The 27,512-nt window shown below is 47.0% G+C and overlaps 2 protein-coding genes and 1 pseudogene across 2 annotated transcripts in view; 2 read left to right on the top strand and 1 right to left on the bottom strand.

Annotated features, from left to right (window-relative positions):
• The window catches only part of LOC141121752 (uncharacterized), a 617,570-nt gene that overhangs the window by 109,082 nt on the left and 480,976 nt on the right, over nucleotides 1–27,512 (top strand). The gene's annotated exons all lie outside the window — the stretch shown is intronic.
• Nucleotides 1–27,512, bottom strand: part of LOC141121739 (uncharacterized) — a 473,317-nt pseudogene that overhangs the window by 17,514 nt on the left and 428,291 nt on the right.
• Nucleotides 4,351–27,512, top strand: part of LOC141121742 (uncharacterized) — a 286,488-nt gene continuing 263,326 nt past the window's right edge. The window contains exons 1-6 of the mRNA XM_073611451.1: nucleotides 4,351–4,813; nucleotides 18,091–18,220; nucleotides 18,348–18,482; nucleotides 18,569–18,692; nucleotides 18,807–18,904; nucleotides 18,993–19,220. Coding sequence (XP_073467552.1) covers nucleotides 18,125–18,220; nucleotides 18,348–18,482; nucleotides 18,569–18,692; nucleotides 18,807–18,904; nucleotides 18,993–19,220 — 681 coding nt within the window. The 5' untranslated portion in view covers nucleotides 4,351–4,813; nucleotides 18,091–18,124. The remainder of the gene's footprint in view (nucleotides 4,814–18,090; nucleotides 18,221–18,347; nucleotides 18,483–18,568; nucleotides 18,693–18,806; nucleotides 18,905–18,992; nucleotides 19,221–27,512) is intronic.

The following is a 27,512-nucleotide window of genomic DNA, read 5'->3' as shown; positions in this document are numbered from 1 at the left end:
ATTAGGAGTTTCTGTATTGGACTTTTTGATGTCAGCAGCTTATTTTTTATTTCACTAGTTTTTAGTTTTAGCACAGCATCAGCCCAGGGGCTTCAAACTTATACTAATATATTTCTATCCCCCTTTGGTGGGAGTGGAGATGACCCCATCTATAAGGATATACAGTACATACACACACAGCACAAGGCCGTGTTCACACTACCAGACGTTTCTGCAGTTCCTCTGATCTCCACAAGGTGGTGATCTAATTTCTACCCAGAGGTCTTTATGGAAGACAGGAAGCCATGTCAGCTACAGACAGGAAGTGATGTCATGTACAGACAGGAAGGCTCCCTACCATAGCGTCCTCCCGACTAGCGCTCTTAAAGGAGTTGTAAAGGCAGAAGATGCATTCTATGCATTAAGATAAAAAGCCTTCTGTGTGCAGCAGCCCCCCTCAGCCCCCCTAATACTTACCTGAGCCCCCATCTCTTTTCATCGATGTCCACGAGTTTCTCAGCCTTCCAGGACTCTCCTCCTGATTGGCTGAAACACAGCAGCAGCACCATTGCCTTCCGCTGCTGTCAATCCAAGTCAGTTAGCCAATCAGGAGAGAGGGGGGGCTGAATGGACCCACAGAGCTGTGACTCAGCTCGGGTGCCCCCATAGCAAGCTACTTGCTGTGGCGGCACTCTACAGGTGGGAGGGGCCAAGAGAGCCAAAGAGGGACCCAAGAAGAGGAAGATCTGGTCTGCCCTGTGCAAAACCATTACAGAGCAGGTAAGTATAACATGTTTGGTATTTTTAGAGAGAAAAAAATGAGACTTTACAATTACTTTTATTAATGCCCATCTCCTAGGGTTGCCGCCTCATACCTTCAAAACCGAACACATATGAATTACACAGGTTCTGTGGCTGATTGAGGTGGTAATTAAACTCACTTGGTGCCTTATCTGCATTAAATTAGCCTCAGAACCCGTGTAATTCATATGTGTTCGGGTTTAAAGAGATGAGGGGACAACCCTACCATCTCCTCTGATGAAATAAGGAATTTATACAGCATTTACCAAACAATAAAGCCCCTGGCCCTGACGGGTTCACTGGGGAATTCTTTAAATGGTTTAAAGACATTATTCATCCAGCTTTTGCAGACGTATATAATAAGATTTGGTCTGACGGCACTTATTTGCCAACTGGCAATCAGGCGTATATTAAACTATTAGCTAAGAAAGGCAAAGATCCCTTAGAACCTGGGTCCTATCAACCTATCTCTTTATTAAACTTAGATATGAAATACCTTCCAAGATTGTGACCACCCGCTTGGCTGAAATTTTACCAACATTGATTCACCCCGTGCAATCGGGTTTTATCAAAGGCCGGACAGCCTCAATCAATAAATGTAAGGTCCTCACGGTCTTGGAATGCTCTAAGTCCCATCCTTTGTGGGATTATGCGATCATCACTCTATATGCGGAGAAAGCAATGTCAGCAAAGCAATGTCAGCAAAGCAAATTTCCATAATGTCAGTCTGTATTGGCTCTCCATTGTCCTAGACAAAATTGAATTTTCTACCTTCTTACATTTCATTCAAAGTATGAATCGTTCTCCGGTGGCTAGAGTGGTGATGATCTTCAATGATATCCGATTAGTTAAAGGAACTAGACATGGTTGTCATTTATCGCCCCTCTTGTTGAACATAGCACTGGGACCCTTGTCCAGATACCTGTTGGAGGTGGCTCCCTTGCATGGGGTCCCCGTGGGTAGGGTGGAGGCACGTACAGCTTTTTTTGCTGACAGTGTCATAATTTTTGCCTCAAATCCATCTGTTGACATTATTTTTGATGAATTCTGTTTATGTTCCAGTCTTCAAATTAACTATGATAAAAGAGATATTCTCCTTTCTCCCGTCCTTGGTATCAAACATCCCCTTCTGCCATTGCGGAGAGCTTTATCACATATTTAGGTGTAAAGATAGGAAGACCGGCTACCTCTATTTACTCTTTAAATTTTCCATCCCTGATTTAGTAGATTGTTTCAGCATTGGAGACTTGGGTGGATTTACCCATTTCACTCCTGGGGAGATGTCTTTTATTCAATATGACGAGTTTCACCAGCTTACTTTATCCACTTCAAACTATCCCCCTTTTATTAAAACACAAGGATGTTTATTTCTTGAATAGGGCCCTGTCCTCGTTCCTGTGGCAGAATAAAAATCATTGCATAGCATTATCCAAACTTTATCTCCCTAGGAGTGAAGGGGATACAAGCTATAAATATTAGGGTGTATAATCTGGCCCGGCTACTAGATTGGGTTTCTCCTCATCCCGCTACACAAATAGGTCACTGGAGTCAGAAATGGCACTTTCTTACTCCCTAGGAGTTCTACTGTATTGCAAATGGAAACAACTACCTTCTGTATTTCAACACAATGTGATTCTAAGGGACACCAACATAGTGTGGCAAGAAGTTTAAAAAGAACTGGGCCTTTCTCCAATCATTTCAAGGTATTTGCCCATACAGGGAAACCCGATGTTCCCTGCAGGTATGCAACATGGGGCCTTCACGACATGGAATAGAGGATTAACATTGGTTTCTTCCTTATTTGATATGGAATCTGGCAACCCACAATCCTTCCAAACTCTGGCAAAAGACTTTTCATTGCCCACCCACCACCTATTTCATCACTGGGAATGCATCAGATATGCAACATCATGCTGCCTAGACCAGACTAAAAGATTTCATTCATCTCCACTCAAGCTTATTCCATCTTGGACATTTACTGTCCCCTCAACCTTAAAGCGCTTGTAACCCTAAAATAAAAAAATGGATCCTGTATTTTGAAAGCATGTTAAACAGCACAGTGCTCGTGCTGTCACTTGGTACCCTGTATCACCTGAAATACCTGGCTGATCCTGCCTGGTTCTGCCCTCCCCCCTGTAAACTGACCACAGTTTATCATGGCTGCTGAGCCCTGACACTGTGGTCAGCTTATGTGCCACCTTTATCTGCAGCTCTCCTTTCTGCTCTCCCCCATCTTCTCCCCCCTCCCCTCCCTGCCTGTCAGCTAGTAACAGTGCCCCCCCCTCCTTCAGCTGAAATTATAGTGTATATTACACGCAATCCCCTCTGTTAGAAAGCATCCTATGCTGCAGTGTCTGTGCTTTGTAAAACATTTGCCCATTTCTACCTGAATTCACAGCGCCGATGGGCACTCAGATGACTCCTCGCTGCTCCTGTCCTCCCCAGCTGACGTCTTGGCTCTCTCCTCCTTTCCTCACCACTGAAGTCAGCGGGGGATTCTCAGCCCCTCCCACTCTAGCTGTCAAATCGGGAGAGGGATCAGCGAGGAGTCACGCGAGCGCTGAGTGGTGAATTCAGGTAGAAAAGGGCATTTTTCTTACAAAGTACTTACACTGCAGCATAGGACTCTTTCTAACAGACGGGATTGCATGTAATTTACTAAGTGGCTTCACAACCACCTTAAGTTTATGTCCCCTTTCAGTCGTTCATCGGCAGCTAACTGGAGCAAAGTCTTTCCAGTTAAATTGCCCACACATAAATAGATAAGCGGGTACGATAGAACTTCTCCTTTAATACCCAATGAAGTCTGACAAAAGACTCAGCTTAAACTCATCCATAGAGCCTTTTGTTTTATTTCTCAAATCAAAAATCCAACCCCAAATTCGCTCTTTGCCCACTCTGCAGCCAAGCAAGGCCATACCTAGCACACACCGTTTTTGGCTCTTCCCACCTCTCTCAAACCTTTGGAACCTGGTGATTATCTTCATCTACAGAGTCACCCAACGGCATATCCCGAATGACCCCTTTTTATTCCTTTTTGGGTATGATAGCTCTCATACACACAAGCCGCCATCATCACAGCAGAGAATCGCTCACTGACACTGGATCACAATTTGCCTGCTAGTGGCATGAAGGGCCATTCTAAAAAAAAAGGAATTAAAAACCTTGTTCTAGCATGAAAAGCTTGACCTGGAAATGTGCAATAAGTTTTACTTCCAGATGGCAAGTATTTATCCATTCCACCTTTTCAGACTCAGAAATGCTGGCTTTACTCACTTCATTTTGTTATGATCAAGTTCAACTCCTGCAACGTTCTGAGAGTTCTAGTAGCTAGACCTAGCTATATTCTTCATTCCAACCACTAGCCTTATCTTAGGGTCAGGAGATGCACTGCTTTTAGGGCACCTTTCTGGACCCTATGTGAGGTCTATCACCCTTCCTCTGTTCTCATCCATCCACGTCTCCTTGATCTTAGCAACCATACACTACTTTCCTATTGTTGCCTCAATCAGTTGTGGTTTTCAAATATATTCTCATTCCTTGTATCTGCTGTCTGTTACCCTCTATCTGTCTGTTGAGGTGTCTTGTCACCTCTGTCTTTTGTAGTTTGCAAAATTCAATCAAATTTATATAAAAAGAAATGTATAACAGAAAATGGTCAGTCTTTTGTCGTTTGTAGCTCAAAAAATAAACAACCCAGCGGTGATTAAATACCACCAAAAGAAAGCTCTATTTGTGTGAAAAAAAAAAATGATAAAACTGTTATATGTGTACAGTGTTGCATGAAAGGGGGTTGAAAGTGTCCAATATTGAGGTGGTTAAAGGAATTGTTACTGTGAGACATTTCTTGGGGCTGCAGTTCCTCTAAACTCCACAAGGTGGTGATTTCACTTATATCCAGACAGGACATCTCTATGGAATACAGACAGGAAGTGATGTCAGGTACAGACAGGAAGTGATGTCAGGTACATACAGGAAGTTCCATGTGATAGGAAATAGGAGACGTTACTGGAATAAGGAAGCAGCAGAGGAGGTAATAAAATCTTATTTTCTATTTACACCCAGTAACCCCTAGTCATGTCTGTCCTGTTCCTCCATATTATTATACAGGTTTTATATAGCAGCAACAGTTTGTGCAGTGCTTTCCAACATGAGGGCAGACATTACAGTTACATTACAATTTGGTACAAGAGGAATCAGAGGGCCCTGCTCGGTAGAGCTTACGATCTAAAAAGGAAGGGTCAATTGATACAAAAGGTAATAGCTGTTGGGGGATGAGCTGATGGAGGAAGTAAAACAGTGTTAGAAGCAGGATAGGCTTTTTTGAAGAGAAGGGTTTTCAGGGATCGCCTAAAGATGGATAGATTAGGGGACAGTCGGACTGATTGGGGTAGGGAGTTCCAAAGGATGGGAGAAGCTCTGGATAAATCCTGGAGGTGAGCATGGGAGGAGGTGACAAGGAAGCTAGAGAGCAGGAGGTCTTGGGATGACCGAAGAGAGTGGCTTGGTTGGTATTTTGGGACTAGGTTAGTGATGTAGCTGGGGGCAGAGTTATGGATGGCTTTGTAAATTATTGTTAGTACTTTGAATTGTATTTGTTGGTTGGGTGGAAGCCAGTGTAGGGATTGGCAGAGAGGGGCGGAGGACACTGAATGGTTGGTAAGGTGGATGAGTCTTGCAGCGGCATTCATTATGGACTGAAGGGGGGGTAGTCTATGTAAAGGTAATCCAATGAGGAGGGAGTTGCAGTAGTCGAGGCAAGAGATGACCAGGGAGTGTCATTAGTTAAAAAGGGGCATATCCTGAAAATGTTGGGGCTAAGGCGGCATGATTTGGACAGGAATTGGATGTGAGCCTGAAAGGACAGTTCAGAGTCTAAGGTTACCCCTAGCACCCCGGCATGTGGGGACGGACAGATAGATGTGCCATTGATCTTGACAAAGAAGTCAGGCACGTGGGGGAGGAAATATTAAGAGCTCAGTTTTAGATTCAGTTTGAGGAAGTGGTTTGACATCCAGGCTGATATGTCTGTTATTAGATCAGTGATGCGTGAGGAGATTGATGGGGTGAGATGAGGGGCAGAGAGATAGATTTGGGTGTTATCAGCATATAAATGGTAGTGAAAGCCATGGGAGGCTATCAGCTGACCCAGGGAGGACATGTAGATCGAGAATAGTAGAGGTCCAAGGACAGAACCTTGAGGGACCCCAACGGTAAGAGGAGTTGGAGAAGAGGAAGTGGAGTTGTAAGTTGTAACTAACGGAGAGTGCAGCCATGGAGACCAAGTAAATTGAGTTTTTTGAGGAGGAGGGGGTGGTCAACTGTATCAAAGGCAGCAGAAAGGTCCAAGAGTAAGAGTATGGAATAATGACCGTTGGTTTTGGCTGTTAGTAAGTCGTTTGAGTTTTAGGAGGGCAGTTTCTGTGGAGTGCTGTGGGCGAAATCCAGACTGAAGGGGATCGAGAAGATTATTCTCAATGAGGTGGTCACTCAGTCAGTTGTGGACTAAACGTTCAAGGAGTTTGGAGGCAAAAGGGAGTAAAGAGATTGGTCTTAGGTTGTTAAGATTGGTGGGGTCTAGTGAGGCCTTTTTTGGTATGGGAGTGACTAGCGCATGTTTTAGAGGGTTGGGGAAGATGCCAGTAGAGAGTGAGAGGTTGAAGATATGAGTTAAGGAGTGTAGGATTGAGTCAGACGGTGACTGTAGTATTTGAGAAGGAACAGGGTCCAGGGGGCAGGAGGTTAGGTGGGCATTAGAAAAAAGTTTAGTGACTTCCTCTATAGTAGCTGGGTTAAAAGAAGGAAGTATTGATTGTGCGGGAGGACAAGGAGTGCAAAGTGAGGGAGATGTTTGCAGAGCAGAGATCTCGAGACAAATTGTCTCAATCTTATTTTTGAAGTGATTAGCGATCTCCTGGGCAGTGAATAAGTTAGTGGGTGGGGGAAATGGAGGATGAAGTAGAGTGGTAAAGGTAGAAAAGAGATGATGGGGACTGCGTGAGAGGGTGTTAATGAGAGTGATAAAGTAGGTCTGTTTGGCAGTGTGGAGGCAGGAATGGTATTTTTGGAGGGCAGATTTATATTGGCTGAAAACTTTGTGACTTTGTTTTTCGCCACAGATGCTCAAGAGCGCGACTATGTTTTTTGAGGCTTCTGGTATTGTCTGTCTGCCAGGGTTGTAGCGGTCGAGGCCTGATTCTGTGCATAGTGAGGGGGGGGCGAGGGTATCCAGGGTGGGACAGTGAACTGTTGTAGACAGAAGTGGCCAAGTTGGAGCAGGACAAGGATGAGATTTTGTCGTAGAGACAATCTGTAGCAGAAAAAAGAAGGGAAGGGTTAAGATGGAGAAGGTTTCTACGGGTAATAGTTTGGTAGTTGGAAGGCAAGGAGGAGGCAGACAAGGAGAGAGTGAAACTAATAAGGTGGTGATCTGAGAGAGCAAAAGGAATATTGGAGAGGGTGTGCGGAGTGCATAGGTAGGAGAATATGAGGTCAAGGCAGTTGCCAACAGAGTGAGTAGAAGCGCTTGTCCATTGTTTTAGGTCAAACGAGGAGGTTAGGCTCAGCAGCTTAGAAGTAGCGGGAGTGTTAAGATTAACAGGGATGTTGAAGTCACCAAGAATGATTGTTGGAATTTCAGAAGAGAGAAAGTAGGGTAGCCAGGCAGAGAAGTTGTCAAGGAAGTTTGATACTGGTCCAGGGGGCCGATAGATCACAGCAATTCTCAATGAAACTGGAGAAAATAGACAAATACAGTGAGCTTGAAGAGAAGGACAGAGAGGGGGTGGATGAAGAACCTGAAAAGTGCTTTGAGGGGATAGGAGGATTCCAACACCACCTCCTTTCTGTCCACTAGGCCTGGGAGAGTGAGTCCACAGGAGGCCACCATAGGAGAGAGAAGCAGGAGAAGGATAGTCAGATTCTTGAATCCAGGTCTCAGTAATTGCAAGTAGGTTCAGGGAGTTTGCGATAAATAGATCATGGACGGTGGTGAGTTTGTTACAAACAGAGAGGGCATTCCAAAGGGTACAGGAGAAGGGGAGGCTGGTTCTATGCCAAAGAGGAATAGAAATGAGATTGTGTGGATTGCGGCTGCTATCAGAGGATGGGGGTGCTGGGTATGTTGGACGAAGGTAAATGATGGTGGTCCAGGATTTGGGGAAATATCTCCAGAAGTTAGGAGAAGCAGAAGGATGGGAGAGGTGATATGGGAGTGTGACTTATGTGGGGGGACACGTCCCAGCGGCCTGCAGGTTTTATTGGTATATGGGTTCAGAATTAGCAGGAGCTGATATGTGCAGTGATAAGGTGAAGACAGGAGTGAGGGTGATTATATATAAGCTGTGGGGTGGAGAAGATGGGCGAAGGAGTGAGAATTTAAGGAGAGAGGATGCAACTGTGAGAAGGAAAAGTAGGGAGTGCATGATACAGATACAGAGTGGAGAAAGCCTGAATGAGAGATGAAGAAGTTTGATGGAGAATCAGGTCACCTGTAGTCTGTTTAGTGTTCTGCAGAAGTCTGTTCTGTATTGTTGCTTTGTGACAAGTGCTGAGCGGAAGTGTAAAGCCGCGTACACACGGTCGGACTTTTCATCTACAAAAGTCCAACGGACGCCGACGGACTAAAGCTGGCTGGTAATCCGATCGTGTGTGGGCTTCTCCGGACTTTCAGCAGACTTTTTCAGCCTCAAATCCGACGGACTTTAGATTTGAAACATGCTTCAAATCTTTACGTCGTAACTACGACGGACCCCGAAATCCGCTCGTCTGTGTGCTAGTCCGACGGACAAAAACCCATGCTAGGGCAGCTATTGGCTACTGGCTATGAACTTCCTTATTTTAGTCCGGTGTACGTCATCACGTACGAATCCGTCGGACTTTTGTGTGGTCGTGTGTAGGCAAGTCCGTTCGTTAGAAAGTCTGCTGCAAGTCCGCCGAAAGTCCGCCGGAAGTCCGCCGGAAGTCTGTCGGACAGGCTGTCGGACTTTTGTAGACGAAAAGTCCGACCGTGTGTACGCGGCATAATACTTAATCCAATATGGATACTTTATCCAAGATGATAGTTGCCAATGCAATCCCAGCCTTTGCAAACCCCTGCCTGTCATTCCATAGTCACTGTGATGTCTTTTATCTCCAGCAGATGATGATACACACATATATAGTGTGGAAATCTAGAATAACCTCGTATATTACAATGAGGGAATTTATGATCTGTCTGAGGATGAGCTCCGACATGTTCGCACAGCCCATGTGCAGAGCCTGCCAGGAAGTCGGCATTGCGCTGCGATAATCATAGGCAGTGAGACATTTCCCGATCTCTGCAGCCGCACATCGGGACAATGTCTCACTGCCTGTGATTAGCGCAGTTCCGACTTCCTGGCGGGCTCTGCGTGTGGGCTGTGCGAACACGCCGGAGCTCATCCTTAGTCTGTACCACGAGGGGAGTTATTGATGTCAGTAAATGCCGGTTCCAGACATTGTATGTGGGGGGAATGAAATGATAATTAAAGGTTGGGATTAGGGAAGATTTCTGTAAGATTTTACACGGGATTGATCAGCGCCCCCTCCAGAGACACTGAAAGGGGCTGGATTTTGGGGGAATGAGATGGTGAACCCGGAGTGGGGGAGGGGAGGACAATTTTATCAAAAAGACGTCCAGATTTGAATCAAAATGCATTTTTCAGCTGAATACAATTGTTCCGGCTGGACTGAATATTGATATTGAGCTGCCTGCTTTCGATTCATCTGTTTTATGTATTTTTATATAATTCTACCAGTTATTTATGGTTACAAATAAAGTTTTGTATGAATTTAGTGATATATGATGATATAGAAGATGTAACTCTGGGCTATAAATGATTAAGGAATCTAGGTGGGGGTAGGAGCGCATTTTAACCTCTTCATCTGCCAATAGCCCTCCTAGACAATGATAGGTGTTTTCCAATCCAAACACAACGGATGTCACCAGGTTAGGAGAAGCGCCCTCTCTGTTTACATCTAAGGGGAATCCGGCCCGCCATCTGCCAGAGTACTCTGGCAGTGGATTGGCTCTTCTGCTCCTTATGTCAGTATTCCCTATTTACTGCTATAGAAGCGTCTATTGCTTCACAGGCACCATGAACTCTGTGGGACTACAGAGCCCAGCACACCTATCATCTACAGCCGGGGTTGTAAGTGCTGCCAGGTTACCCCAGGAGATTTCTGACACTTTGTTATCACAAAGTTTTATTAGAACTATCATGTTGTGGATTCAGATAATTTGTCCATAGTGCAAGTGCTGCCCCAACATTTATTTGTAGATTAACCCATTCAGGGTCAGAACATTCACCTATTTATGGGTCCGGAACATTCTCTTCATTTTGGAGATAAATTCTAGTAATATGGTCCTCTAAACAAACAGCACTGACAATAAATAGACACGACAATGACCATCCTGACCATACATGGCCTACAAAGGGCAATTATTACACTACACAGGCAGCCAATGGGCAATCATTACAATATGCAGCCAACACAATGATGGAGTGCAGGGGTCAGGAGTAGGGATGAGCCCAACATCCCCCGGTTCGGTTCGCACCAGAACCTGCGAACGGACCGAAAATTTGCACGAATGTTAGAACCCTATTGACGTCTATGGGACTTGAACGTTCGAAATCAAAAGTGCTCATTTTAAAGGCTAATTTGCATGGTATTGTCCTAAAAAGGGTTTGGGAACCCAGTCCTGCCCCAGGGGACATGTATCAATGCAAAAAAAACGTAAAAACGGCCGTTTTTTCGGGAGCAGTGATTTTAATGATGCTTAAAGTAAAAAAAAGTGAAATATTTCTTTAAATATCGTACCTGGGGGGTGTCTATAGTATGCCTGTAAAGTGGCGCGTGTTTCCCGTGCTTAGAACAGTCCCTTCACAAAATGACATTTTTAAAGGAAAAAAAGTCATTTAAAACTGCTTGCGGCTTTAATGTAATGTCGGGTCCTGGCAATATGGATGAAAATCAGTGAGACAAATGGCATGGGTACCCCCAAGTCCATTACCAGGCCCTTTGGGTCTTGTATGGATATTAAGGGGAACCCCACACCCAAATTAAAAAAGGAAAGGTGTGGGGCCCCCAGGCCCTATATACTCTGAACAGGAGTATACAGGCAGTGCAAACAAGACAGGGACTGTAGGTTTGTGGTTAAGTAGAATCTGTTTGTAATTTTGAACTGGTACATTTTTTAAGTGTAGCTCCAGCCAAAAAATCTGTTTTTAAGCTTTTTGGAAAACATAGGAAAAGGTTATCACCCCTGTGACATTTGTTTTGCTGTCTGTGCTCCTCTTCAGAAGATTTCACCTCACTTTTTGCCCCAATGACAAATGTTTTTTGAAAATTTGGGGTTTTTAGTGAAACAAGGATTGGTGATAAAGCATCAGTGGAAAGGAGAAAAGTTTTTCCCATATTAACTCTTACAGGAGAGAGTTTCCCTTCCTAGGGGTAGATTTCATCTCACTTCCTGTTGTCTCCTTCCGTTTGCAAGTAGGAGTCGTTTGTAAGTTGGATGTTTGAAAGTAGGGGCCTGCCCTATATACTCAGCAGAAATTTGGGCCTTAGGTGTTGTTGTGGCAACAACACTGTAAGCCCTCACAGGGCCCTGCTGTGAAATATTAGATCAAGAATTGTAATTACATGCCCCTGTCGAACAGAGGCTGAAAAATTGGGCCTTTGGTGGTGGTGGTAGTGCTTGTGCTACAACACTGTAAGTCCTCACAGTTACTCTTGGTGGGTGCAGAAATGGGCCCTGCTGTGAAATATTAGATCAAGAATTCTAAATACATGTCCCTGTTGAACAGGGGCTGAAAAATTGGGCCTTAGGCACTGGTGCTGGTGCCACAACACTGCAACCCCTTCACAGATACCCTGGTTGGAATGCAGGAACGAGCCCTGCTGCAAAGAATTGCATCAAAAATTGTAATTACACGCCCCTGTTAAACAGGGGCTTAAAAATTGGGCGTTAAGCACTGGTGGTGGCGCCCAGAACCAAAAATGTTCTTACAAGCTATCAGCGTGATCATTGAGGAGGAAGAGGATAATTGCCCAGGGATAGTCACTCAGCATCAGCATAGGCAGTCTTTGAAGGGATCTGAGATTTCAAAAAAAATTATTCAGTTACATCAGCATCAGGTGCTTGGTAGCTGGTGGTGATCCAAGACTGATTCATTTTTATGAAGGTCAGTCGATCGACCGAGTCGGTGGACAGACGCACCCTGTGATCGGTTACCACGCCTCCAGCAGCACTGAATGTGCGTTCCGAAAGAACGCTGGATGCAGGACAGGCCAGTAGCTCAATTGCATACTGTGCAAGCTCTGGCCAGTGATCCATCCTCAAGACCCAGTAAGCCAGAGGATTTTCGGCGGGAAAGGTGTCCAAGTCAGATCTTGCCCCTAGGTATTCCTGCACCATGTAAAACAGAAGCTGGCGATGGTTGCTGGAACCGATCATACCTTGGGGCTGCGGACTACAAAATTGTCTGAACGCATCGGTCAGACGGCCACCTTCTCCACCGCTCCTTCTTTGACTGACCGAAGCCTCAGCAATAGGTTGTCCAGAAACAGGAGTTTGTAACCTCCCAGTCTCTGGGAACGCGTTGCACAGACCTTTCTGCAAGGCCTCCCGAAGATGTTTCATCCTCTGCTACGGCAAGATAATGTCCGCAACCTTACCCTTGTAACGTGGATCAAGGAGGGTTGCCAGCCAGTATTGGTCCTTCTCCTTGATACCACGAATACAAGGATCCTTACGCAGGCTTTGCAGGATCAGGGAGGCTATGCAGCGTAGGTTTGCTGAGGCATTCGGTCCGGAGTCCTCTGGGTCACTAAGGATGATATGGTCCGCAGCCACCTCCTCCCAGCCATGTACAAGTCATTGTGTTTCTTGGGACTGATCCCTTAAAGCAGTGTTTCTCAACTCCAGTCCTCAAGGCGCCCCAACAGGTCATGTTTTCAGGCTCTCCATTATTTTGCACAGGTGATTTGATCAGTTTCACTGCCTTAGTAATTACCACAGCCATTTCATCTGAGGGAAATCCTGAAAACATGACCTGTTGGGGCGCCTTGAGGACTGGAGTTGAGAAACACTGCCTTAAGGACTGCTGCTGATGCTGAGTGCCAGGCTCCACCTCCATACTGACACAAACCTCCTCCTCGTCCTCTTCCTGTATAATCGGCGGGCACGCAGGAACACTGTCTGGATAAAGGGTGCCTTGAGAGCTAAGGAAGTCCTCCTCTTCCTGCCTCAAGTGCCCTGTCCATTATTCCACGCAGCGTGTGCTCCAACAGGTGGACAAGGGGGACAGTGTCACTGATGCATGCACTGTCACTGCTCACCATTAGGGATGAGCTTTGAGTTCGAGTCGAACTCATGTTCGACTCGAACATTGGCTGTTCGCAAGTTTGCCGAACAGCGAACAATTTGGGGTGTTCGCGGCAAATTCGAATGCCGCGGAACACCCTTTAAAAGTCTATGGGAGAAATCAAAAGTGCTAATTTTAAAGGCTTATATGCAAGTTATTATCATAAAAAGTGTTTGGGGACCTGGGTCCTGCCCCAGGGGACATGGATCAATGCAAAAAAAAGTTTTAAAAAGGACGTTTTTTCAGGAGCAGTGATTTTAATAAAATATCTCCTCCGCGGCGTCTTCTATCTTCTTCTCCTCGGGCCACTCCGCACCCATGGCATGGGGGAGGCTCCCGCTCTTCTCTTCATCTTCTTCTTTTCTTCTTTTCTTTTCTTCTTCTCTTCTTCTCTTCTTCTCTTCTTCTCTTCTTCATTTTCTTCTCCGGGCCGCTCCGCATCCATGCTGGCATGGAGGGAGGCTCCCGCTGTGTGACGGTGTCTCCTCGTCTGACGGTTCTTAAATAACGGGGGGCGGGGCCACCCAATGACCCTGCCCCCTCTGACGCACGGTGACTTGACGGGACTTCCCTGTGACGTCACGGGGAATGCCACAGGGAAGTCCCGTCATGTCCCGTCATGTCCCGTGCGTCAGAGGGGGCGGGTTCACCGGGTGGCCCCGCCCCCCTTTATTTAAGAACCGTCAGACGAGGAGACGCCGTCACACAGCGGGAGCCTCCCTCCATGCCAGCATGGATGCGGAGCGGCCCGGAGAAGAAAATGAAGAGGAGAAGAAGAGAAGAAAAGAAGAAGAGAAGAAGATGAAGAAGATGAAGAGAAGAGCGGGAGCCTCCCCCCATGCCATGGGTGCGGAGCGGCCCGAGGAGAAGAAGATAGAAGACGCCGCGGAGGAGATGCTGGACGAGAACGCTGGAGGAAGAACCAGAAGAGCCAGAAGAAGAAGATGAAGGAAGATAGAAGAAAGAAGAAGCATTTAAATAAAGGAATTGTCAAAAACTGTCTCTTGTCATTTTTAACATTTTTGACAGTTTTTTAGTGAAATGGTAGGGGTAAGTACCCCCTTACCATTTCACACAGGGGGGGCCGAGATCTGGGGGTCCCCTTGTTAAAGGGGGCTTCCAGATTCCGATAAGCCCCCCGCCCGCAGACCCCCACAACCACCGGCCAGGGTTGTGGGGATGAGGCCCTTGTCCTCATCAACATGGGGACAAGGTGTTTTGGGGGGCTACCCCAAAGCACCCTCTCAATGTTGAGGGCATGTGGCCTGGTACGGTTCAGGAGGGGGGGCGCACTCTCGTCCCCCCCTCTTTTCCTGCGGCCTGCCAGGTTGCGTGCTCGGATAAGGGTCTGGTATGGATTTTTGGGGGGACCCCACGCCGTTTTTGTTTTTTTTTTTGGCGCGGGGTTCCCCTTAAAATCCATACCAGACCTGAAGGGTCTGGTATGGAATTTAGGGGGACCCCCACGTCATTTTGTTTTAATTTTGGCCGGGGGTTCCCCTTAATATCCATACCAGACCTGAAGGGCCTGGTATGGAATTTAGGGGGACCCCCACGTCATTTTTTTTTTTTTTTAATTTTGGTTCGGGGTTCCCCTGTGGGGAATTCCCATGCCGTTTTTATCAATGAACTTCTATGTGTATTGTCGGCAATGCAATAGCCGCGAGTAGTTTTAAATGGGTTTTTTCCTTCGAAATGTCATTTTGCTGTCAGACTGTTCTAAACACAGGAAACATGCACCCCTTTACAGGCATACTATAGACACCCCCAGCTACGAAATTTAAAGGAATATTACACTTTTATTGTTTGACTTTAAGCATTATTAAAATCACTGCTCCTGAAAAAACTGCCATTTTTAAAACTTTTTTTTGCATTGATCCATGTCCCCTGGGGCAGGACCCAGGTCCCCAAACACTTTTTATGACAATAACTTGCGTATAAGCCTTTAAAATGAGCACTTTTAATTATTCATGTTCGTGTCCCATAGACTTTAACGGTGTTCGCGTGTTCGAACGAACTTTTTGCCTGTTCGCATGTTCTGGTGCGAACCGAACAGCGGGATGTTCGGCTCATCCCTACTCACCATCCTCGTGGCCTCCTCAAATGGTGACAGGACAGTGCATGCATCCCTGATCATGGCCCACTGGCGTGGGGGAAAAAAAACAAGCTCCCCTGACCCTGTCCTGGTGCCATAGTCGCACAGGTACTAATTGATGGCCCTCTGCTTTGTGTGCAGCCGCTGCAGCATGGCCAACGTTGAGTTCCACCTGGTGGGCATGTCACAGATTAGGCAGTTCTTGGGCAGGTTAAATTCCTTTTGGAGGTCTGCCAGCTGAGCACTGGCATTATATGACCGGCAGAAATGCACACGGACTTTCCTGGACTGCCTCAGGACATCCTGTAAGCCCGGGTACCTGCCCAAGAACTGCTGCACCACCAAGTTAAGGACGTGAGCCAAACAGGGCACATGGGTCAGTTGTCCCTGTCGGAGGGCAGAGAGGAGGTTGGTGCCATTGTCGCAAACCACCATTCCTGCCTTAAGTTGGCGTGGCGTCAACCACCTCTGAACCTGCCCCTGCAGAGCTGACAGAACCTCTGCCCCAGTGTGGCTCCTGTCCCCCAAGCACACCAGCTCAAGCATCGCATGGCATCTTTTGGCCTGCGTACTTGCGTAGCCCCTTGAACGCTTACGGAGCACCGCTGGTTCTGAGGACAAAGCACAGGAAGAGGCCATGGAGGAAGAAGAAGAGGAGGGGGTGGAGGAGAGAGGTGTGTCACAAACATTAGTAGTGGCATTTTGGAGGCGTGGTGGTGGAACAACCTCCAACACTACTGCACCTTGTCCTGCATCCTTCCCAGCTGCCAGCAGAGTGACCCAATGCGCCGTGAAACTTAGGTAACATCCCTGTCCATGCCTGTTGGACCATGAGTCAGCAGTAATATGTACCTTACCGCTGACCGTCCTGTCCAGCGAGGCCAAGACATTGCCTTTGCACACACAGGGCTCACCTCTGCCGATCGCACACACAGGGCTCACCTCTGCCGATCGCACACACAGGGCTCACCTCCACCGATCTCGCACACACACAGGGCTCACCTCTACGGATCATACACACAGGGCTCACCTCCACTGATCTCGCACACACAGGGCTCGCCTCCACTGATCTTGCACACACACAGGGCTCACCTCTGCGGATCGTACAGACAGGGCTCACCTCCACCGATCTCCCACACACAGGGCTCACCTCCGCTGATCGCACACACAGGGCTCACCTCCGCCGATCACACGCACAGGGCTCACCTCCACTGATCGCAGGAACAGGTCTCCCCTCCGCGGATCGCATGCACAGGGCTCACCTCCGCCGATCGCACGCACAGGGCTCACCTCCGCCGATCGCACGCACAGGGCTCACCTCCGCCGATCGCACGCACAGGGCTCACCTCCGCCGATCGCACGCACAGGGCTCACCTCCGCCGATCGCACGCACAGGGCTCACCTCCGCCGATCGCACGCACAGGGCTCACCTCCGCCGATCGCATGCACAGGGCTCACCTCCACCGATCGCAAGCACAGAGCTTCCCTCCGCCAATCGCACGCACATGGCCTACCTCCTCTGATCGCACACACAGGGCTCACCTCCACCGATCGCTTCCTGCAGTGCCCAGCGAGGTGCTTTGCTCTTTGTGACCCCCAAATCTGGCACAATGCAGCCACTGAAGTTTCCAAGTGATGACAAAGGGTGGGATGAGGTACAGGAATGGGGGGGAAGGGTGTCTCAACTGGGGTGCCAGTCAGAGGGGGGTATGGGCAGGGGTGACAGAGGGAAGAGATGAGGGGGGTGGATAGGAATGGGTGGGACAGATGGAGGGGCAATAATATGGGCAGACCTGGGAGAGGCACAAGAGAAGAGATGGGGGGGGCAGAGGGCTTGGTAGAAACTCCAGAGAGCAGCTGGCAGAGGTAGGAGAGGAGTTGGAGATGTGCAGAGAGCTGATCCTGCCCCCCACACATCTCAAGGGCCCCACACACACCGAGGACCCCCACCCCACATACAGGCACTTGCCATGCTCCGGACCCTGTAGCTAGCATCAGTGAATGGTCCCTCAGAGCCAGCGCAGAGTCCATTCGGTATGTAGAACTTCAAGCTGTTGTTGATGTTGGAGGGTGCTGTGCCCACGTTGGGGGCAGATCAGGCACAGCAAGGGGGCTCTGCAAAGGCTGAATGTACTTCACACCCTGTTCTCAGCAATCCTACTTGGCGATCATCGGGGAAGACTCCACTGATCCCAGGACTCTTTCCTGCTGTCTTGGTGCCCTCCCCGTGGTGGCAGAATGCCAGGGCCCGGTGGCAGGTGTGGCCTTTGCGACCACGGTAGTTGCGCCACTGGTTCTGAGTAAAGTAGAGTCTCTGAGGATGTACTGGGACTAAAGGACTCTACAAGCCTCTGAAGGTTTACTTCATCTGAAAGACTCTAGGACCCCTGAGGAGGAAGTGTAGCTGAAGGACTTTGGGGGTCTCTTAGGAAGTAATAGGGCTGAACAACTCTGAGAGGTTAGTGGGGCTGAAGGCTGAAGGGCTGTGGGGGCCTTTAAGAGGGTAGTCAGGCTGCAAGGCTCTCAGGTAAGAGGTAGCTTTAGGGCTCATAGGGGTCTCTGATGGTCCTCCCACCCCACCTGCACTTCATTTTATGGCCTTCTTAAAGAACTCCTGCCAGCAAGCGAAGGGCCTTCACCTCACCATCTCACTGATGAAGAAATATGTTGCAGACACAAAATAGACGTGGACATTTTTAGAGGGGCATGAAGGCAGTAGTTCTTAAATGTACAGCAACCCTCCTACACCCCCCCCACACACACACCCATATCCTATTGTTATGTGATCAATACCATCCAAATAATTCTTACTTTCATTTCCCAAAGTTATCCGTCTACAAGGAGACCTGTATCGAATCAAATGATGGCGCCAATGAGGATGGAAGAGGACTGGAGTCACATGACTGAGAAGATAATAAACCTCACCCTGGAGATCATCTACCTGCTGACCGGAGAGGTGAGGAGGATTCTGGGAGGTCACATGACATGACTCTTATTTCTAGTAATAAAACACAGACCTGACCAGAGAGGTGAAGAGAATTCTGGGATTCTAACATGATATTCCTATTGGTTCCTCAATACAGAGATTTCCTCTTGTGAAGTCAGGTGATTATATGACCATCACAGTGCCTCCATGTGACTCCCTAAAACCTGAGAGACACAACATGCAGAAGATTCTAGAAGTCACCAAGAAGATGATGGAGCTGCTGACAGGAGAGGTGAGTGGTGCTGGGAATTATGGGACATTATCCAGTAACAGACAAGGGATGTGTCTGGATGGTGAATGTATCATTGTGTGTGTCAGGTTCCTATAAGGTGTCAGGATGTCACTATCTATTTCTCCATGGAGGAGTGGGAGTATTTAGAAGGACACAAGGATCTCTACAAGGACGTCATGAGGGACAGTCAGCCGTCCCTCACATCACCGGGTAAGAGGAGACTTTATTGTAAAGGAGAGAGCAGTACGGAGGCTCCACCTAGATCCCCCATCATCTGATAAACACATAGAAACAATGTATTCATTCAGTGTGTGTTTCCTACAGATGGATCCAGTAATGGGAACCCACCAGAGAAATGTCCCCGACCTCTGTATTCCCGGGATTCCACACAGGAAGGTCACACCATCCCTCACCATCATCAGGTAGATGAGGAACAATCACTGATAGTATCATTAGGATCTGTACATTATCTGCATTGTTACAATTGATGTCATTTTATTCTATATTCAGAGTGGAAACCTGAGAGAGTCTACAGTTGAGGTTAAAGAAGAGATAAAAGAGGAGGATGATGAGGATGGGGTGATGGAAGAGTCAGATTTTCCAAAAGAACACAAAGATCTGTACCAGGACACCATGGTGGAGTCATCCAGCTACAGGAACCCGCCAGAGAGATGTCCCCGTCCTCTGTATTCCCGGGATTCCACACAGGAAGGTCACGCCATCCCTCACCATCATCAGGTAGATGATTGACAATTATTGGTAGTTCCGATTTATACACAGCATGATTGCTACAATGAATGTTTTATTATAAATTCAGAGTGGAAACCTCGGGAATGATAATTATGATGTTAAAGAGGAGTATGGAGTGATGGAGGAGTTTTCAGAAGGACACAAGGATGTGATGGAGCCACCAAATACCAGGAACCCACCAGAGAGATGTCCCCATCCTCTGTATTCCCGGGATTCCACACAGGAAGGTCACACCATCCCTCTCTGTTACAAGGTTGGTGGGATGGATCATCTAGAACATGAACTTGAAGGCAAATCCACTGTGCACTTGGAAGTGCAGTCGCTGTAGATCTGAGGGGAACATAGAAGGAAAATAAAAAAACAGCATTTTTGCTTGCATATGATTGGATGATATAAATCAGCAGAGCTTCCCCTCATTTTAGATCTTCCCCTCAGATCTTCAGCGACTGCACTTCCATGTGCACTTGTAGTGCGTAGTGGATTTGCCTTCAGTAAAAAATATTTTATGTGATGTCACAATTATAAAGCTTATATCTTACAGATGAGATTCTCTAATTTTCTTGATTTAGAGTAGAGATCCAATTGATATAGAATTTGAGGTTAAAGCAGAAGAAGAAGAGAGGTTGGTGAGGGATGATCAGCAGTCTATGGAGGAGGATGGAATAACGGGGACATTAATAGAGGAGGACACTCCTACAGAGATCAGCACAGGTGGGTGATTAACACTAAATACATTCCTCCACCCATACTGCTCACTGATTGGTCTAGAGTAGGGCGGGGACTGGGTGATATCAGCCTGTAATCCCCTGGTCACTTTCCTGAGCTGTGTTCCCCATCCTTTATTCCTGTATTTCTCTCAGATAATCTTCCTTCTCTGTGCTGCAGACACAATTTAGGTATCTAGACTGGATTTATGAAGATTCTGGGGTTCAGCTGGCAGCAAAATGTTCATTTTCACCATAGGCGTTACTAGACCTAGGCACCTGGGGTATGTGCTTTGGGTCTTCTGCCCCATACCCGGGTATGACAACATCTCTGACAGAACAATCCCCCCAGGGTTACTTGCTCTGTTATTTGCTGGCTGTGCCAAGTGGAGGGATATGTCTGTATAGTCTCAGACCCAAGTCACTGAGTGCAGTCTCAGGAGTAGGGATGAGCTTCGAGTTCGAGTCGAACTCATGTTCGACTCGAACATTGGCTGTTCGCAAGTTCGCCGAACAGCGAACAATTTGGGGTGTTCGCGGCAAATTCGAATGCCGCGGAACACCCTTCAAAAGTCTATGGGAGAAATCAAAAGTGCTAATTTTAAAGGCTAATATGCAAGTTATTGTCATAAAAAGTGTTTGGGGACCTGGGTCCTGCCCCAGGGGACATGGATCAATGCAAAAAAAAGTTTTAAAAACGGACGTTTTTTCAGGAGCAGTGATTTTAATAATGCTTAAAGTCAATCAATAAAAGTGTAATATCCCTTTAAATTTCGTACCTGGGGGGTGTCTATAGTGTGTCTGTAAAGGGGCGCATGTTTCCTGTGTTTAGAACAGTCTGACAGCAAAATGACATTTTGAAGGAAAAAACTCATTTAAAACTACCTGCGGCTATTGCATTGCCGACAATACACATAGAAGTTCATTGATAAAAACGGCATGGGAATTCCCCAAAGGGGAACCCCGAACCAAAATTAAAAAAAAAAAATGACGTGGGAGTCCTCCTAAATTCCATACCAGGCCCTTCAGGTCTGGTATGGATATTAAGGGGAACCCCGGCCAAAATTTAAAAAAAAAAATGACGTGGGGTTCCCCCTAAATTCCATACCAGACCCTTCAGGTCTGGTATGGATTTTAAGGGGAACCCCGCGCCAAAAAAAAAAAAAAAACGGCGTGGGGTCCCCCCAAAAATCCATACCAGACCCTTATCCGAGCACGCAACCTGGCAGGCCGCAGGAAAAGAGGGGGGGACGAGAGTGCGGCCCCCCCTCCCTCCTGAACCGTACCAGGCCACATGCCCTCAACATTGGGAGGGTGCTTTGGGGTAGCCCCCCAAAACACCTTGTCCCCATGTTGATGAGGACAAGGGCCTCATCCCCACAACCCTGGCCGGTGGTTGTGGGGGTCTGCGGGCGGGGGGCTTATCGGAATCTGGAAGCCCCCTTTAACAAGGTGACCCCCAGATCCCGCCCCCCCCCTGTGTGAAATGGTAATACCCCTACCATTTCACGAAAAAAGTGTCAAAAATGTTAAAAATGACAAGAGACAGTTTTTGACAATTCCTTTATTTAAATGCTTCTTCTTTCTTCTATCTTATCTTCCTTCATCTTCTGGTTCTTCTGGCTCTTCTGGTTCTTCCTCCGGCGTTCTCGTCCAGCATCTCCTCCGCGGCGTCTTCTATCTTCTTCTCCTCGGGCCGCTCCGCACCCATGGCATGGGGGGGAGGCTCCCGCTCTTCTCTTCTTCTTTTCTTCTCTTCTTCTAATCTTCATTTTCTTCTCCGGGCCGCTCCGCAATCCATGCTGGCATGGAGGGAGGCTCCCGCTGTGTGACGGCGCTCCTCGTCTGACAGTTCTTAAATAACGGGGGGCGGGGCCACCCGGTGACCCCGCCCCCCTCTGATGCACGGTGACTTGACGGGACTTCCCTGTGGCATTCCCCGTGACGTCACAGGGAAGTCCCGTCAAGTCACCGTGCGTCAGAGGGGGGGCGGGGTCACCGGGTGGCCCCGCCCCCCGTTATTTAAGAACTGTCAGACGAGGAGCGCCGTCACACAGCGGGAGCCTCCCTCCATGCCAGCATGGATTGCGGAGCGGCCCGGAGAAGAAAATGAAGAAGAGAAGAAAAGAAGAAGAGAAGAGCAGGAGCCTCCCCCCCATGCCATGGGTGCGGAGCGGCCCGAGGAGAAGAAGATAGAAGACGCCGCGGAGGAGATGCTGGACGAGAACGCCGGAGGAAGAACCAGAAGAACCAGAAGATGAAGGAAGATAGAAGAAAGAAGAAGCATTTAAATAAAGGAATTGTCAAAAACTGTCTCTTGTCATTTTTAACATTTTTGACACTTTTTTCGTGAAATGGTAGGGGTACTTATGTACCCCCTTACCATTTCACACAGGGGGGGGGGCCGGGATCTGGGGGTCACCTTGTTAAAGGGGGCTTCCAGATTCCGATAAGCCCCCCGCCCGCAGACCCCCACAACCACCGGCCAGGGTTGTGGGGATGAGGCCCTTGTCCTCATCAACATGGGGACAAGGTGTTTTGGGGGGCTACCCCAAAGCACCCTCCCAATGTTGAGGGCATGTGGCCTGGTACGGTTCAGGAGGGAGGGGGGGCCGCACTCTCGTCCCCCCCTCTTTTCCTGCGGCCTGCCAGGTTGCGTGCTCGGATAAGGGTCTGGTATGGATTTTTGGGGGGACCCCACGCCGTTTTTTTTTTTTTTTTTGGCGCGGGGTTCCCCTTAAAATCCATACCAGACCTGAAGGGTCTGGTATGGAATTTAGGGGGAACCCCACGTCATTTTTTTTTTTAAATTTTGGCCGGGGTTCCCCTTAATATCCATACCAGACCTGAAGGGCCTGGTATGGAATTTAGGAGGACTCCCACGTCATTTTTTTTTTTTAATTTTGGTTCGGGGTTCCCCTTTGGGGAATTCCCATGCCGTTTTTATCAATGAACTTCTATGTGTATTGTCGGCAATGCAATAGCCGCGGGTAGTTTTAAATGAGTTTTTTCCTTCAAAATGTCATTTTGCTGTCAGACTGTTCTAAACACAGGAAACATGCGCCCCTTTACAGGCATACTATAGACACCCCCCAGGTACGAAATTTAAAGGGATATTACACTTTTATTGTTTGACTTTAAGCATTATTAAAATCACTGCTCCTGAAAAAACGGCCGTTTTTAAAACTTTTTTTTGCATTGATCCATGTCCCCTGGGGCAGGACCCAGGTCCCCAAACACTTTTTATGACAATAACTTGCATATAAACCTTTAAAATTAGCACTTTTGATTATTCATGTTCGTGTCCCATAGACTTTAACGGTGTTCGCATGTTCGAACGAACTTTTTTCCTGTTCGCATGTTCTGGTGCGAACCGAACAGGGGGGTGTTCGGCTCATCCCTACTCAGGAGATGGGAGGTAGTGGTGTGGGACCTCTGCAACTTGTCTCATGTAAACATTTAATCTTCCACTGATTACTGAATACCAATATTATGAGTCCTGACCCTTACACTATATAATTTATATTGTACATTACATACTGCTGACCCAAGCACTATATACTCTGTTGTACATTACATCATTCTGATAATATATAGTCCTAACTGTTGTATCCTATATAATAAGTTGTACATTACATAGTCCTGACTTCTTTTGCACCCGTTTTCTACCAGCTGGAGATTTTATATCTGATGATTTGATTGGAACACAGACTTTTACATGTTGATAATAAAGTGATAATATCCTCAAACTTTGGAATCTTAAACAGAAAGTGATAATGAGGGAGGAGTCAATAACCCAATGATGGTGGTCTTCAGGATCAGTCCAGTCTTCATCTTGGTTGTTCTCCACCATCCTTACTCTCTGACCTCTGGTGGGGCTCAGCCCCGCTGTTATTCATGACTAAATCATGAACTAAATAAGGAAGTGCAGGACTTCTTGTTTTGGGAAGATGGCAATGAGTGATAGAGGGGGTGGGGACACTCGTCCTATAATCCCCTCATAACTGTCACTCCTATAAAAGACAGTTCTCGTTGTTTCCTCACTCTCTGATTAAGGTCCATGAATAAAGAAATTAACTGTTGGAGATTCAGAGATGTAGGTCTGAAACAACTAATCGATGAAATGCAATTATGAAAATGGTTGTAAACTATTTTCAGAATTGATTTGTTGGTCAGTCGATTAATTGGCCTGCATACAGAATGCATTTTTTATTTACACATCAGAAAACACAGCTCAGTACACCATCCATACATGTCAGTAAATGCCTGAGAACTTGAATGTGTGAGGAGCAATGCCTCATGGGACATGTAGTCCTTGGCAAGATAAGGAAGCAAGTGATTCTAAAGGCAGAAGTTTTTTTATCTTCCTATAGGAGAACTCTATACTATACTTTGTACCTTCCTATAGGGGAACTCAATACTATACTTTGTACCTTCCTATAGGGGAACTCTGTACTATACTTTGTGGTTTCCTGTAGGGCAACTCTATAGTATACTTTGTAGCTTCCTATAGGCAAACTCTATACTATACTTTGTGGCTTCCTATAGGAGAACTCTATACTATGCTTTGCAGCTTTTTATAGGGGAACTCTATACTATACTTTGTGGCTTCCTATAGGGGAACTCTATACTATACTTTGTGGCTTCCTATAGGAGAACTGTATACTATACTTTGTGCTTTCCTATAGGGGAAATCTACATTATACTTTGTACCTTACCATAGGGGAACTCTATACTATACTTTGTACCTTCCTATAGGAGAACGCTATACTATACTTTGTGGCTTCCTATAAGGGAACTCTATACTATACTTTGTACATTCCTGTAGGAGAGCTCTATACTATACTTTGTGGTTTCCTATAGGGGAACACTATACTATACTTTTTACCTTCCTATAGGGGAACTCTATACTACACTTTGCAGGTTCCTATAGGGAAACTCTATACTATACTTTGCGGCTTCCTATAAGGGAACGCTGAAGGCAGGAGGAGCCAAAAGTCCCGGGGGGGGGGGGGGGGGGGTCCAGAAGAGGAGAATCAGGGCTGCTCTGTGCAAAACCATTACACGGAGGAGGTAAGTAGGGGTGCACCGAATGGAAATTTTGGTGCCGAAAATGAAGGATGCACTAGGCCGAAAACCGATACCGAAAATAAGTTTTTAAAAAATATTTATATTTGTATATACAACCACCATTTATCTCTAACCATCTCCTGTATCATGTCCTCAGTCTCTAACCATCTCCTGTGTCATGTCCTCAGTCTCTAACCATCTCCTGTATCATGTCCCCAGTTTTTATCCATCTCTTGTATCATGTCCCCAGTCTCTAACCATCTCCTGTATCATGTCCCTAGTCTCTAACCATCTCTTGTATCAAGTCCCCAGTCTCTAACCATCTCTTGTATCATGTCCCCAGTCTCTAACCATCTCTTGTATCATGTCCCCAGTGTCTAACCATCTCTTGTATCACGTCCCCAGTCTCTAACCATCTCTTGTATCATGTCCCCAGTCTCTAACCATCTCCTGTATCATGTCCTCAGTCTCTAACCATCTCTTGTATCATGTCCCCAGTCTCTAATCATCTCATGTGTCATGTCCCCAGTCTCTAACCATCTCCTGTATCATGTCCCCAGTCACTAACCATCTCTTATATCATGTCCTCAGTCTCCAACCATCTCATGTATCATGTCCCCAGTCTCTAACCATCTCCTGTATTATGTCCCCAGTCTCCAACCATCTCCTGTATCATGTCCTCAGTCTCTGACATCTCTTGTATCATTTCTGCAATCTCTTACTTAAACACACTGCTATAGTATTAGCAAAATGTCCATTCTGTGCACCTCTAGCAGACATGATACAGGCGATGGTCAGAGACTGCAGACATGATACAGGAGATAGTCAGAGACTGCGAACATGATACAGGACATGGTCAGAGACTGCGGACATGATACAGAAGATGGTCAGAGACTGCAGACATACAGAAGATGGTCAGAGACTGCAGACATACAGAAGATGGTCAGAGACTGCAGACATGATACAGGAGATGGTCAGAGACTGCAGACATGATACAGGAGATGGTCAGAGACTGCAGGTATAGTACAGGAGATGGTCAGAGACTGAAGTCATAGTTCAGGAGATGGTCAGAGATTGCAGACATAGTACAGGAGATGGTCAGAGACTGCAAACATGATACAGAAGATGGTCAGAGACTGCAGACATGATGCAGGAGATCAATGCAACCTCGCCAGTGCCCGGATTAAAGCGGCGATCTCCGTGTGTCACGGAGCTGTATTTTAATTGCCCGGGTCGCAGTAACAATGTCCCGCCTACTGTGATCACGTCACAGATTCAATGCCCCACCATTGGATCAGTGTGCCGTCTATCACAGGAGGCAGGACATTGTTACTGCGACCCGGGCAATTCAGCTCCGTGACACAAGGAGATTGCCGCTCTGTGGGAGGGAGGAGAAGAGGGAGGCGAGGAAGAGGGAGGGGAGGACTGGGGCACTCCAGGATGACACGCCCGCAATGGGTGGTCCCATTTTCCGCTCCATTATCGTCAATATTTTCCTTTCGGCAAGGTGCAGAAAACACAATTTTCGGCAGTTTTTTTTCGGCCGCTGAAATTTCTGTGCATCCCTAGAGGTAAGTATGACAAGTTTGTTTAAAAAAGAAATCCAACATTTACAATGACTTTAAGGTCTCTATGCAGGGAAGATCAGCATGTGACCTCAGAGAAGGTGGAGGGTGATAGACTGGAGGTGATAGAAGGCATTACTATTATGTAAAGTAAAAGTTTACTAGTATTGTGCATTATATATAAAATTATTATATCCATGAAAAAGTCTCAGCTTTCAGTATTACTTCAATATAAAAGTCCCCCCTCCTCCCTCTAACCTCCATATATCTTCATTTGTGACTCCCAGGTAAAATCCCCATATATCCTACTTCTGGGTATATTTATTATAAATATGTATAAATGAATCCCTTATAGTAGTGATTATCTGCTGTTTTTGTACTATAATGGATTTTTTTTAACCCCATCATAACAGATGATTAACCATTTCCCGCCCGGCCTTTAACAGATTGACAGCCGGGAAGTGGTTCTGTTATCCTGACTGGGCGTCATATGACATCCAGCAGGACAACATGCCGGTGCGCGCCCATGGGGGCGTGCATCGCGGTGATTGCGAGTGCGGCGTGTCAGTCTGACACCCCGCATCTCCGATTGTGATAAGAAGCCTCTGTCAGAAGTGGCTCTGTCAGAAGCGGCTCTCCCTGTTAGAGGGGGTCTGTGCTGATAATCAGCACATTGATTATCAGCACAGACCCCACAAATGTAACAGTCACCTGCCAATCAGTGCCCAGAAGCGCCACAACAATAAAGTGTGCCAGTGCCCAACCACAGTGCCAATCATTGCCCACCACAGTGCTAATCACTGCCCACCACAGTGCCAATAACTGTCCAGCAGTAACACCTGTCAGTACTTCTTAGTACCTAATCATAAGTGCTGCCAATCAGTGCCACCTGTCAGTGCCGCCTATCAGTGTCCATCAGTGCTGCATATCAGTGCCACCTA

The sequence above is a fragment of the Aquarana catesbeiana genome, unplaced genomic scaffold, assembly GCF_042186555.1.
Source record: "Aquarana catesbeiana isolate 2022-GZ unplaced genomic scaffold, ASM4218655v1 unanchor229, whole genome shotgun sequence".
Lineage (NCBI taxonomy): Eukaryota > Metazoa > Chordata > Amphibia > Anura > Ranidae > Aquarana > Aquarana catesbeiana.
This window is presented reverse-complemented; position numbering and strand designations above follow the sequence as displayed.